Source organism: Garra rufa, chromosome 19, assembly GCF_049309525.1.
Source record: "Garra rufa chromosome 19, GarRuf1.0, whole genome shotgun sequence".
Classification (NCBI taxonomy): Eukaryota; Metazoa; Chordata; class Actinopteri; order Cypriniformes; family Cyprinidae; genus Garra; species Garra rufa.
In genome coordinates this window covers 19,466,095-19,480,904 of record NC_133379.1, presented here as the reverse complement: position 1 = coordinate 19,480,904, position 14,810 = coordinate 19,466,095, and the positions used below count along the sequence as shown (strand labels likewise).

The following is a 14,810-nucleotide window of genomic DNA, read 5'->3' as shown; positions in this document are numbered from 1 at the left end:
AGGATTGGAATGACATGAAGGTGAGTGATTAATGACAGAATTTTTAGGTGAGCTATCCCTTTAAGTACCAATATCGCAAAGGTTTTGGACGCTGCATTGCCATTTAACGTGGATTAGAATCTTTTCTGAGTTTTACACAATTTACACTGATAGTAGTGAGTTTTAGACAGGTGTCTACACAAAGAATTATCTTACCTGTACAGGGAAGGCAGCAACTTGGGTTCAATACTAGGGATTTTCTCCATCACCAATATTTCCACCTTGTCTGAGACTTATTGTTTACGCTCGTTTTTCTTGGTCTGTCTTCTGGCTTCAGACATTTTCTGCTTCCTCGACCATACAGGTGAACATTCTTCCGTTGGAAAAACACAAATCCTCCATATTCTTCAACGTTAAGTCTTTGGGCGAGACTTACGGTTCATTAGCCGCTAAAGGGAAATAATGAGAAGAAGAATGTGCAGTAAACTGTAAAATTGTTTGCACTATAAACCAGTGTGTTCACAGTTAAGAAAATACATTAAAATAATATGGTAAGGCACACCAATTGGCAATATCAAGCCGCAAAACCAGCTGTTTGTACAGCAAAAATAGCTGGACGCGGATAAGAACTGAAGCCACACCTGAGCCATACCGATAACATTTACAAATGGCCGCGCCCACTCATACAGCAAAAATAAGGTGGATAGCGTTTCTAAAAAGGCGGTAAACGGTGAGCTCGAGGGTAATTAAAACACGTTTCAAACTACGAGTATGTAAACCGTTCAGATGTTTCACAAAACACAATTTATTTCTTAATGTGCAAAACTTTATTGAATTAGACATGACACTATCACTATTAGTTATTACTAATACACCATTTGATTAAAATAAATACAAGAAAACAAACTCTGACGGCATGTAAAAAAAAATGCAAATAACATAAAGACATGAATAGTGAATCCAGACATACATTGACAGTGCAAACAACAAATCCTTATTTTGTTCATAAAGGTTTCTAGAATATGAAATACAACAGCAATCGTAGAAGATGCAACGCCATATTTACACATAGCCTACTAGTAAAGGCCCGTTCACACCAAGAACGATAACTAGAGGGTTTACACTTTATGTCACGATTTGGTCAGTTACCCGGATGTAAACAACAGCATGGATTGCACAGTTAATGTACTAAATGTACTGTCTAAACCACAGAAATAAAACGTGTGGAAGCTGCTAAATCTTATAGAGGACTTAGTAAGCAGGAAAGGGCGCAATATTTTGACAAACTAAAGTTAGTAGGTGGTAAAGATACGTACAAGCAGTATTAATTAAGATATTAGCCTAATATTTCACCTACCTTACTGGTAATGATAAGAACAAATACGAATTTTGTCAAGATTTTTGCTCTGGAAATCCTGGTTCAGTTTGGCCAACCACAAACGCCTTTTGTTCCTCAGACAGTTTTTTGCACTCTTCTCCTTGATGTGTTATAACTTTTGGCAGTCTATAGTACTCCAAATGTTTCTCCTGGTCTGACCAATTAGTACAGCCTAAAATATGGCAATAATTGACCATTCTCCACAGCAATACTCAGTAAAATATGCGAGTTTTATTCAGTTCAGTGCCAGCATATATGGCTGATTGATGACACGCCGTGAAAACTCTATTGGCGTCCACACCAGCGGACAATTATGTTCTCTTTATTCGTTTTTAAGTTTGTAAGTGTGCATGCCATTTTGTCATCTGCTGCTTTAAATGATCAAGATTATTGACTTTTGATTTGTATCATTCACCAACTGGAAAAAACGTTCTGAAAGTGACAACGATAGTGTTCCTCTTTGCCGTTATCATTACAGTTGTGATGCAAACATCCCTACTGTCAGAATTAGAATGACTTATAAAAATATATCTTTATTGTTATATAGTCCTTGTTGTGATCAGGCCTTAACACTGTAATCTCAGAAAGGAGTCATTTAGAGTGCAAAGCCCAATATTAGATGAATATAAACATACTTAACCACAATCACACAGGTTTGAGTAATGTACTGTTAGGCAGTGCTTGCGGGTGTTGACTACATCAATGATGCATCAAATGCACATTGTTAGTGTTGTATTCTGTTTTGTATCAGCACCAAGGCACCCTTGAGGTCACTTGGTCCAGAACGGCTATAATTTCTGTCCCTTGGAGTAGATATGATGTGGGGTCAAGAGGTGCGTTGACCTCACACTCCCACCCGCTCAACACAGGCAGAGTCAAAGGTGCCGGGAGCACTTTCACATCAGCATGGTGTCTTCTGTTCTGAGGATGATGCTTAGGATTGTCTGGAAGCGATCTGAACTTTATTCCAAGTGTGCTTGGGCCTCCGCCATATGGCCTCGGTGTTGATCCATCTGGTGGAAATGCAGAACATGTAATGTAAATGTGTAATGTAAATTGAGATGTATTAAGTCTAGAACCGATTTCTTACCAAAGCTCCAGCGAGTTCTGTTGGGATGTTGTAAAATGTTCAACACATCCTCCCTCTTTTGATATGTATCACTTTCAGCAGAGAAGAATTGATAATTATGCTGTTTATGATTATAATTATAAACCTGGAAGAAGAAATGAGTCCAGTTACTTAATGACAACTTTGTTTGAATGTACAGTTGAGGTCAAAAGTTTTCATACACCTTGCAAAATCTGCAAAATGGTAATTATTTTACCGAAATAAGAGTTATCATACAAAATGCATGTTATTTTTTTATTTAGTGCTGCCCTGAATAAGATATTTCACATAAAAGATGTTTAAATATAGTCCACAACAGAAAATAATAGTTTATAAAAATGACCCCATTCAAAAGTTTATATACCCTTGATTCTTAATACTGTGTTCTTACCTGAATGATCCACAGCTGTTTTTTGTTTGTTTAGTGATAGCTGTTCATGAGTCCCTTGTTTGTCCTAAACAGTTAAACCACCCACTGTTTTTCAGAAAAATCCTTCAGGTCCCACACATTCTTTGGTTTTTCAGCATTTTTGTGTATTTTGAACCCTTTCCAACAATGACTGTATGATTTTGAGATCCATCTTTTCACACTGAGTACAACTGAGAGACTCAAATGCAAATGTTACAGAAGGTTAAAACGCTCACTGATGCTTCAAAAGGAAACACCATGCATTAAGAGCTGGGAGTGAAAACTTTTGAACAGAATGAAGATTATTTTGCTTATATATCATTTTTTTATATATAGTACTGCCCTTTAGAAGCTACAGAAGGTACTTAGAAGACTAAAAAAAAGTTAAATTTACCCTAATCTTCAAACTCAAAAGTTTTTCCCCCTGGGCTTTCAATATGTTATATTTCCTTCTGGAGCATCAGTGAGCATTTAAACCTTCTGTAATAGTTGCATATGAGTCCCTCAGTGTGAAAAGATGGATTTCAAAATCATACATTCAATGTTGCAAAGGGTTCAAATACACAAAAATGATAAAAAAAAAACAAAACAAGACTTTATGGGACCTGAAGGATTTTTCTGAAGAACAGCGGGCAGTTTAACTGTTCAGGACAAACAAGGGACTCATAAACAACTATCACTCTTATTTTGCTAAAATAATTCACATTTAGAAGATTCTGCAAGGTGTATGTAAACTTTTGATCGCAACTGTATTTTTACAGCTGCTCAAGTCAATATTTTCTACATTTTTGGAAATAGTTCCAATAAGTCTAAGCAAAACCAACAGGCTGTAAATTGGAGGATTAGAAGTAACTGTAAAGGGCACAATACCTTTGAAATTCTGTTGGCAAGATCTAGGCTCTCATTCCAGTGCTGTGTTGATATCTGGTTAGTATCACTGATCCTATAACAAAATAAATGAAGTGTTTATGAACGCATTCTCAAAATGCATAAATAATTACTGTACAACAGGAAATGACCTTTCTTATTAGACATACCTGTTTGTTAGAAAATAATGACTGAGACTTTGTTGGGTATGCGTAAGGCTCTTTACAGGCAGAAAGACCGTTCCCTCTGAATTTTTCGACTGAGGGTCCAGTTTTTGATGTGGAATATTGAATGATGGTCCACACATTTTTAGTTCAGTGCTGTCCTCCGTACCCTCTAAAATGGGAGTTAGCTGGAAGTCCTCTCCATGCATTGGAATGTATGGAGCCAGACTGTCCAAGTCTAACTCACACAGATCCTACAGTAAAGCAAAGCACACAGAAAGGTTTTCACAAAAAATGTATTTTAATTTGGGGTTAGTAAGTGTTACTGAATTACTGTTGATAAATAATTTGATAATAATAATGTTTCTTAGGCAGCAAATCAGCATATTAGAATGATTTCTGAAGGATCATGTGACACTGAAGACTGGGGTAATGATGCTAAAAAATCAGCTTTGCCATCACAGGAAATAAATGACATTTTAACTATTAAATTTTATAAAATATATATTCATCTGATATTCATTATCTGATACCACAGTAACTTTTGTAGGGTACTCACGCAATTGAAATTGCAGCACTGTTCTGTGTTATGTGTGATCTCTGTACAGTCATGAACTTCCTGTATGCCACCCTCTGAGCAAAAACACAATTCATTATTATGATAAACTGTTTGAAACATCATATCCTGTGATATTTTCACGTATTAATTTTACCTATTTGGTTTAGAGGTGTTGTAAGATTATTGTGCTCATCTGATTTTGTTCTAATGCCACTTTTGTCTTGCTGGGTTGCAGTCAGTGGAAAAGGGGCTGGCTTGCATTCTGGGTGAAGGGAGTCATGTGGTTTCAGAAGATGTTCTGTCTGCTTCAGCAAATATGTGAAATTGGGCTGCTCCACGCCACTGCAATGGTACAAAGTGAACATTTTTATTAAATTAAAAAAAATAATAACATGCTGGGAATTGAACTTATGACATTGCTAGTGCTATTTTTCTAACCTAAGAATGTAATTGATGCAGACGACACTCTCTGGCACACCAGTACGACTGTTGTACACCAATGACGCGTCGGTCTCTGCCCACACATAGCCACCATGTCCGTGCAGCAGCCGATATTTACCGGTTGACGCCTGACCCTTGGAAAGCACTGTTCCGGACAGATAATTAAACACCGTTAAAAAGATTGTTCATTAAAAAAATGAAAGATTCTGTTGTTTACTCATTTTCATGTTGTTCCAAACTTATATGACATTCTTTTTCCAAGAGTGCACATAAAATCAAATCAAATCATACAAAGCCCAAAATGCTGAATTGAAAGCAGTTTGTAAAATAAAAATAAAATAAAGCCCAAGGTGCAAAGTAAAATATACTGGCCATCCAAAATGAAACAAACAAAAATAAAATAAAATACAGCCCAAAGTGCTGGATTGGAAGCAGTTTATAAAAAAAATGAAATAAAATAAAAAATAAAGCCCAACGTGCTGAATTGGAAGCAGTTTGTAAAATAAAATATAATTCAATTAAAAAAGCCCAAGGTGCTGGATTTCATTTTCCATCCAAAATAAAATAAAATAAATAAATAAATAAATAAATAAAATAAAGCCCAAAGTGCTAGATTAGAAGCAGTTTGTAAAAAAAAATAAAGCCAAAAGTGCAAATACCAACGTGCTGAATTAGAAGCAGTTTGTAAAATAAAATAAAATTAAAAAAGGCCAAGGTGCTGGATTTCAAGCGTTTTAGAAAATTAAAATAAAGTAAAATTCCTGGCCATCCAAAATGAAATGAAAAAATAAAATAAAGCCCAAAGTGCTGGTTTAGAAGCAGTTTGTAAAATAAAATAAAATAAAGCCCAAAGTGCTGGATTAGAAGCAGTTTGTAAATTAAATTAAAATAAAGCCCAAAGTGCTGGATTAAAAGCAGTTTGTAAAATAAAATGAAATAAAGCTTAAAGTGCTTGATTCGAAGCAGTTTGTAAAATAAAATAAAGCTCAAAGTGCTGTATTAGAAGCAAGTTAAAAAAAATAAATAATAAAGTCTAAAGTGCTGGATTGGAAGCGGTTTATAAAATAAATTAAATAAAGCCAAAGATGCTGGATTTGAAGTGTTTTAAAAATTAAAATAAAGTCAAATATACTGGCCATCCACACTAAACTAAAATAAAACAAAGCCAAATGTGCTGAACTGGAAGCAGTTTGTAAAATAAAATAAAATTAAATTAAAAATAAAATAAAATAAAATAAAAAAGCCCAAGGTGCTGGATTTCAAGCGGTTTAGAAAATTAAAAGAAAGTGAAATATAATGGCCATCCAAACTAAATTAAACTAAAATAAAATAAAGGCCAAAGCGCTGAATTTGAAATGGTTTAGAAAATTAAAATAAAATAAAATAAAATAAAAAAGTCTAAGGTGTTGGATTTGACGAGGTTACGAAGATTAAAATAAAGTAAAATAAACTGACCATCCATCCCGGGTTTGAAGCAGTTTGTAAAACAAAACAAAATAAAACAAAACTATTTAAACCATAAGGCATAATAAAAATTCTAATTAAGCATACAAAGTGGCAAGATGTCTCTCTTACAGTAAACGTGTGCCTTGCGGATTTGCTGGCAGTCAGATGGATGATAGTACTGGTACACGGATTGGCCCAACAGCTCTGTGTCACGAAAGCCGGTCAACTTCACAACCCTGAGCCAAAAATGAGCTTCAAATATAAAGACGGCCCAAAGAGGATGAAAGCATTTATCTTTTTGCACTTGTAAGCAGCATATACAAGCTCATACCTTGAGTGGCAGTAGGTGAACTTCATGTCTGGGCTGTGTACACTCATAAACGTACTTATATTCAGAGCTGCATTTAGTTCAGTGACCTCCTGCATGGGCAGAACCCTGCACTGAAGAACTAGACAGCTGGATCCAGGTGTGGCAGATGATTTCTTCTTTCCAGTACACTGAATAATCTGCAGACAGCGAAAGCAAAGATGTGAAAACAATGAAGATTGTTGTGCTCTTTTGCAAACAATGGATTCTTACTTTCCAAGGAGACAGCTTCTGGTTCATCACACTTTTTATTCTGAGGAACACTTCACATTCTTGCTGTTCTCGGTTTCCTGAAATATTAGAAACCGATGAGATCATAAACCTATGGAAGTCAGTTTCTGCCACTGAATTGGGCGGAAGGTAATTGGGACTTTTTATCTCACAATCATGACTTTTTTTCTCAGAATTGTGTGATATAAACTCACAATCGCAAGATATAACCTCATAATTCAGACTTTTTTTTCTTGCAAAGACTGATATGTTCTCAGAATTTCAAATGTATATCTCACAGGTCTGACTTAACAACTCGCAATTGAATGTTATAAAGATATAAACTCACAATTCTGACTTTTTTTTCGGAATTGTGATATAAACTCGCAATTGTGAGTTATAAAGTCCGAATTGCATGATATAAAGTCTCAATTGTGAGTTAAAAAGACTTTTTTCCCCTCAGAATTGCGTGATATAATGTATCAATTGCTAATTTTTTTTTTATCCTCAGAGTTGCATGATAAAAAATCTCTTTTTTCAGACTTTTTTTCTCAGAATTGTGAGCTCACATGTGCTGGTTGTAAAGTCAGAATGGCGGGATATAATCTCATAATTCTGACTTTTTTTCTTGCAAAGATTGACATGTTCTCAAAATTGCAAGTTTATATCTCACAAGTGTGACTTAATAACCCGCAATTGCACTTTTTTTCCCCAGAATTGATATAAAGTCACAATTGTGAGATATAAACTTGTTTGGGCAAGAAAAAAGACAGAACTGTGAGAAAAAAAGTCATAATTGTGAGATATAAACTCAAAATTCTGACTTTTTTCCCTCATAATTGCATGATATAATCTTTTAATTCTGACTTTTTTCCCAGAATTGTGATATAAACTCGCAATTGCGAGTTATAAAGTCAAAATTGCGTGATGTAAACTCTAAATTTGGACTTTCCCCCCCCAGAATTGTAATATAAATTCGCAATTGCAAGTTAAAATTGTGTGATATAAACTGACAATTCAGATTTTTTCCCCCAGAATTGTGATAAATTCGCAATTGCGAGTTATAAAGTCAAAATTGTGTGATATAAACTCACAATTGTGAGTTTAAAACACTTTTTTCTCAGAATTGCATGATAAAAACACAATTCTGACTTTTTTCCCCTTAGAATTGTAATATAAATTCGCAATTGTGATTTATAAAGTTTCTTGCATTTGGAAGAAAAAAAAACGTCAGATAGTGAAATATAGACTTTTTCACAGAATTGCTTGATATAAACTTCCGAGAAATAGTCAAAATTGTGAGATAAAAACACAATTCTGACTTTTTTTCTTGCAAAGACTAATTTGTTCTCAGAATTGCAAGTTGCAAGTTATGAACTCACAATTCTGAGAAAAAAGTCACAATTGCGAGTTATAAACTCGCATTTGCAAGAAAAAGTCAGAATTGCGAGATATAAACTCAAAATTCAGGTTTTTTTTCTCCAGAATTGTGATATAACCTTGCAATTGCGAGTTATAGAGTCAAAATTGTGAGTTATAAAGTCAGAATTGTGAGTTATAAAGTCAAAATTGCGAGATATAAACTCACAATTCTGACTTTTTTCCCCAGAATTGATATAAATTTGCAATTGCGAGTTATAAAGTCACAATTGTGAGTTATAAAGATAGAATTGTAAGATATAAACTCACAATTCAGATTCCCCCCCCAGAATTTATATAAATTCGCAATTGCGAGTTATAAAGTCACAATTGTGAGACAAACTCGCATTTGCAAGAAAAAAGTTAGAATTGCAAAATATAAACTTAAAATTCTCAGAATTTTAAGTTTTTTCTCAGAATTGCTTGATATAAGCTCTGCGAGTTATAAAGTCAGAATTGTAAATTCATATCTTGTAATTCTGACTATAACATGCAATTGCGAAATATAAACTCGCAATTCTGAGAACATATCAGTCTTTGCGAGAATTGTTTTTATCTTGCAATTTTGACTTCATTTCTTGCAATTGTGAGTTTATATCTCACAATTCTGAGAAAAAAAACATCCGAGTTGTGAGATAAGAGGTTGCAAATAAACATTTGCATTGTTTTTTTCAGTGGTGAAAAAAGGCTTCCATTTAAACCAGATGGAAATTTGTTGTCTTTTCAGCAAGAAGTACTTACCAATCAATCTTGTGAGAATGTCTTTGACCTCCTTTTGATCACATGGATGCAAGAACTCAAACAAACTCCTCCCGATCAAATCCATCTAAAAGAGAAACATGAGATTTCCTAAAGGTGCCAGTAAAGTGATTCCAAGTACATGCAATTCATTTCGTTTTAGTGTCATCACCTGGTTAATTCCAGTGTGTGTAGTTACGCCCTTAGTGGTGAAGATGACCTTGCCATTCAAAGACAACAAAACCACAAACCCTCCGAGGGCCGAATCTAGCAACTCCCTCTCATGAGATTTAGCCGATACTCCTACAATCACAACGGCCTTTAGAAAACTTGCTTTCTTTCAACACGTTTTCTACTTTCAACCCCTTTACTTTCTACCTGGTGATGGAGGAGAGGACTGTGTCATCATGGACAGTGCATAGGAGTCCAAGGTGTTTAGAAGATCCCTCAGGTGCAGGTAAGCGACTGTGAGACGTATGACTGATGCTTTGTCTCGTTGACCATCCATACTTGGGTCCAGAGGCAGAAGAGCAGTTAACTCCTTGAACAGCTGACTCTCCTTCCTCCTCCTGCTCCGTGCCGCCAAACGAGAGCGTGCTTTTCTCCATTCTGTACGGACCCTGTATTTAAAGTTAGAGAATTTGAACAACCACAAAACATAAACATTTAAAAAACAAGCTTTTGCTATATCCGTTCTTTGCTACACTATCAGTCAAAAGTTTTTGAACACTACGATTTTTAATGTTTTTTAAAGAATTCTCTTCTGCTCACCAAGCCTGCATTTATTTGATCCAAAGTACAGCAAAAGCAGTAATATTGTGAAATATTTGTACTATTTTTAAATAACTGCTTTCTATTTGAATACATTTTAAAAATATAATGTTTTAGCATGACAGACTCAGAACGCATAGTGCATCTACATGCAATATTAATTTTGCACAAAAACATCTGCACATGACATTGTTTTGGTTGTATTAGCTTGCTGCCATTGGCCTGATTCTCTATTAGCGTCATTCAGAGAACAGGACATTCTGAAGCCACTAAGTCCACTGAAGACAGAGGGCATCAGTACTAATGGAAAGAGAGACGTCATGACTGCGTCACTTTGTCTTATCACTACCAAGCGTAGTTGCCTGCAGCTTCTGATACAATGTCATGCCTTCTGAGAATACATCCCCACGTGCATTTACATGCTTTTTGCACTTACTTTGAAATTGCTTAATTGATTATTTTTAGCTAAAGGTGTAAACAAATAAAGGTAAAAGCAATAGCTGATTTTTGCAACGTAAATCCATTATTTTATATTTTATTAAAATTGTTATTGTTTTATTTATTTTAACAAGAATAACAAAATTGATTTAAATAGTGGGTACTTTTAGGTAAATATGCACTTTTAGATAAATATAGTTATGAAATGAATCTGGTGGCATGCAAATAATTGCTGTATCATAGCTTTTGCATGGCTTTTTGCAAATGACCGCTTTGTTGTTTGAGTCTTGTCTAAGTATTTTATGTTTCCCCATCTTTTTTAACCATTTTGGTCTACATACAAATTAGAAAAAAATGTTAAAATGTAATTTAAATAGTTCATTTGGTCAGAATTTTTCTATTTGCAAAAAAAGACTGATAAGTTCTCAGAATTGCAAGTTTATATCTCACAATTTTGACTTAATAACTCAAGTCACAATTGCAAGATATAAACTCGCATTTGCAAGAAAAAAGTCTTTAATTCTGACTTTTTTTTCTCAGAATGGCATGATATATATTAACAATTGCAAGAAATATTCAAAATTGTGAGATAAAACCTCTGACTAGTGAGTTTATATCTCGCCATTCTGACTTTGTAACTGTAAGATATAAATTCACAATTCTGAGAACATATCAATCTTTGCAAGAAAAAAGTCAGATTTGTGAGTTTTATCTCACAATTTTGACTTTATTTTTCACAATTGTGAGTTTATATCACGCAATTCTGAGAAAAAAGTCAAAATTGCGAGTTTATATCTCACAATTCTGACTTTATAACTCACTATCGCGAGTTTATATCTCACAATTTTGACTTTATAACTCACAATCGCGAGTTTATATCTCACAATTCTGACTTTATAACTCAAGTCACAATTGCAAGATATAAACTCACATTTGCAAGAAAAAAGTCATAATTCTGACTTTTTTCTCAGAATTGCGTGATATAAGAAATATTCAAAATTGTGAGATAAAAACTGACTAGTGAGTTTATATCTCACAATTCTGACTTTGTAAGATATAAACTCACAATTCTGAAAACATATCAGTCTTTGCAAGAAAAAAGTTAGATTTGTGAGATTTTATCTCACAATTCTGACTTTATAACTCGCAATCGCAAGTTTATATTTCACAATTGCAAGAAAAAAGTCATAATTCTGACTTTTTTCTCAGAACTGCGTGTGTATATATATATACTAACAATTGCAAGAAATAAAGTCAAAACTTTGAGATAAAAACTCACAATTCTGACTAGTGAGTTTATACCTCGCAATTCTGACTTTGTAAGATATAAACTCACAATTCGGAGAACATATCAGTCTTTGCAAGTAAAAAGTCAGATTTGTGAGTTTTTATCTTACAATTTTTGAATTTATTTCTCGCAATTGTGAGGTTATATCACACAATTCTGAGAAAAAAAAGTCAAAATTTTAAGTTTATATCTCACAATTCTGACTTTATAACTTGCAATCGTGAGTTTATGTCTTACAATTCTGAGAAAAAAAGTCATTTGCAAAAGGGCACTATATGCAAAAGGCATGTTAACTATTGGATTTCAATCTGTTTGATTTAAAATGCTTGTTTCCCTATCTGTTTTAACCATCTTTGTCATAATGAATTCAACTTCAGTGGAATGCATTGAATGATATTTTCAAACAATGTCTTATTCATTCAATTATTCGCTATATCTTTCCACACAAAAGACTTAAAGCAGAATGTATGGTGTCTACATGCAATGTTTGTGTTGTACAAAAATATTTGCATTTCTCATTGACTTGATACACTTTTGGGTAAATTAAATAAAGTCATTGACTTGAGATCTTGTCGTATTCAAATAATTGTCAAAATTTCTTTATAACTTTTGCATAGTGCCTTTTTGCAAATGACTCATTCACTGTTTGGGCCTTATCTGAATTTTCTGAAGGTAAAAGACATGATAGCAAGGATTTGCATTCCACCAAAAAGTCCATAACCACATATGATTCATTCAAGATACCTTTCCTTCATTTCCTTCCCAATTTATGCATATTTTGTTTTACTAGAATAGTATTTTATTAAAATAGTTCTAGTATGTTTGCTTTGTCCCAAATACTCAGAATAGCTCTAATGAACTCATTTGCACTGTTTAAAAATCATATAAAAATCAGCAATGAATGACATTTCAAACAATGGCAGACTCTGTATATTCTACGTTCAGTATTTGTTTTGCACAAAAACGTGACTATAAGTTGAATTTTTGTACTCACCTTCTTTTCTTCTGGTCAGTGAATATTTGCTTTCTTCTAGCTTTACCATGACACTCTTCACTCAGTTGATCCCTAACCGTTTCCAAATGCTTTGAAGTCATTTTAAAGTGTAAGATGACTCAAAGTGATCATGTGCTCATGCCAGACATGTTACCAGGTGGCATATGGTAATATTCATAAAATGAGCGATAGACATACTCACAGATAACTGGTCATAATCTCTGGGCATGTTCATGTTTATAACCACTTTCTCTGTAGGGGCCTTTAGACCCTCCCTCATGCTCCATGTGACAGTTGGCCATTAATCACCAATAGGTTTGCATCTGTCAAAACAAGATGGTCTTTTACTTTTCTAAGAACTCAGATCTTGTAGATAATCATTTGGTTTTGAATAACAACGGCCACTACGATTCCAGGAAAACTACTACCAGTTTAAAAAGAAGGTTGTACATTCTATGTGCATTTATAGCAATGAAAAATCATATTGTTTTGTTTCCTGTGAACTTGAGTTAACTAAGATAAAGACATAATTGCCACTATCATACAAATACAGACAGTGTCAAGAGGTTGTGGCACTGGCCACAGACCAAAACATGATTACTTAATTCTGTAATTCAAACAAAGCACAAAAATAAATGTAGATGTCATAAATTCAAACATTTAAAAAAGAAGAAAGCACTTGAAATAATCTCTTAACATTCTTAAAAAACATATACAACAAATATGACACACTGTGCAATGTAAAAACGTTTAAGTAGTGCTAAGTTGCTTGAAACATTACCTTAAAGTTACCCAGTCTCCACATGGATCGTTGAAAAGCATGTTTGAGTCTGGGCTTGTAATAGTAGTCCATTAATCAATGCTCAAACATCTCTGTAAAGGATACATTTCATAGGTGGTATCACTACTTCTTCACAGATCTTCATTTTCATGTCGGTCCCCTTTCACTTTATATCTCTGAAATGCAGATACATGGATCCATTTTTGGTCAAAGTGAATAATACCACAGGCATCTGTAAAGAAATTCAAATCTAATGTAAAAAACTAAAAGGAAGAATTTGTGCAAAGTGTTTCTGCCTTGCTCTGTTCTCCTTCTGGTCTAGAAAGGAGAATGAACATACAGGCAATAGGCGATGTGCCGTCCCAGGGACCTATGTGATTTATTGACATTTGCTTTCTGTGATTGGCTTGCTCTAAACCACATCTTTGTTCGCTGAGATGAAGCATGCTGGTCAGACTACGTATTAAATACATATGCATGTGAATTCTGCTAACCAGTTTTTTTAGTTTTGCCGTTTTTTACACAATATCACCACCTAAAATCACTATGTTAACGGACAGTATCTTTATAAAGAGAAATATATACTATTTTCTTTCAAGTATTATAAACACTATATTACATTTGATTAAAAGTTGTGCATTTGGCATTACACCTCTATCAGCCAACCAAGAAAAGAGAAAAGCTGAGGCCAGTGTAATGCGAAATCTACCCTATGATAGTTCATTGGCAGGTGCTTGACCCGTTCAGACCTCCGAACAAGAGGTATCTTCTCATCTGGCGCCACTTGGATCATCTTGATGCCCTGACTCCACATTGAGTACCATTCCCACCCAAGTGTGCCACAACCGGAATAAACACTGTGCTGATTTTAATGTTTGGGAGTTATGCTCAGTTTTTATGATTTCAAATACTGTTAGAATAGTGAACAGATTTGAATTCCAGAAATTTCTAATTTTTAAATATTTCACACTTTCATACTAGTTTGTTTACATACCTCATTGTAGTAAAGTAGTTTTAAAAGATAAATTAACTAATTCATTAATTTTTTTGTCTATTTTATTTAAACTCTATTTGAGCTAAAACTTTCATTATTTCACACCTAATGTATCCATAGCTAACTAACCTCATCTGCCAGTGCAACTGTTGTGAAAGCAAACCACAGAAAAAACAAAAAAATAATTCTGGGTGGTCGAGATGCTGTTAAGACCATGCAAATAGACAATTTCCTGTTGACAGAAAGTTTATTTTAGAATGATAGGAAATGAATTCCACTTAAGTACTTAAGTGATAAACAATAAACGTTCGTTTCAACAACATTACCGAGCAGTCCACTAATGCCAGAAATCATGTATATCGACGCTTCTTTCTTTCTATAAAACAAATGTTAATAGTTTTACACAAACACACAAAAAATCCTTCCAAAATTGCTTTTGACAAAACTACAATTTCATTT

General features: G+C 34.1%; 1 protein-coding gene across 1 annotated transcript; it reads right to left on the bottom strand.

Annotated features, from left to right (window-relative positions):
* Positions 1–2,060: 2,060 nt before the first annotated feature.
* hif1al2 (hypoxia inducible factor 1 subunit alpha, like 2) lies at positions 2,061–12,762 on the bottom strand. The gene is made up of 14 exons (XM_073824833.1): positions 12,577–12,762; positions 9,464–9,705; positions 9,258–9,388; positions 9,089–9,173; positions 6,932–7,008; positions 6,683–6,858; positions 6,481–6,587; positions 4,903–5,050; positions 4,619–4,806; positions 4,465–4,538; positions 3,912–4,159; positions 3,745–3,817; positions 2,448–2,571; positions 2,061–2,370 (listed from the first exon to the last, which is right to left on the bottom strand). Exons 1-14 carry the CDS (start codon positions 12,675–12,677, stop codon positions 2,105–2,107), a joined length of 2,040 nt encoding a protein of 679 aa, XP_073680934.1. The 5' UTR covers positions 12,678–12,762; the 3' UTR covers positions 2,061–2,104.
* Between the last annotated feature and the right edge of the window lie 2,048 nt (positions 12,763–14,810).

What these genes read in the sequence shown, in the direction of transcription:
- hif1al2 (XM_073824833.1), bottom strand. Translation starts at nt 12,677, where the DNA reads ATGACTTCAAAGCATTTGGAAACGGTTAGGGATCAACTGAGTGAAGAG. An exon ending in CACACACTGGAATTAACCAG is followed by an intron (nt 9,174 to 9,257) that starts GTGATGACACTA and finishes TTTCTCTTTTAG; the next exon opens with ATGGATTTGATCGGGAGGAG. An exon ending in CATTATTTTCTAACAAACAG is followed by an intron (nt 3,818 to 3,911) that starts GTATGTCTAATA and finishes ATTTTGTTATAG; the next exon opens with GATCAGTGATACTAACCAGA.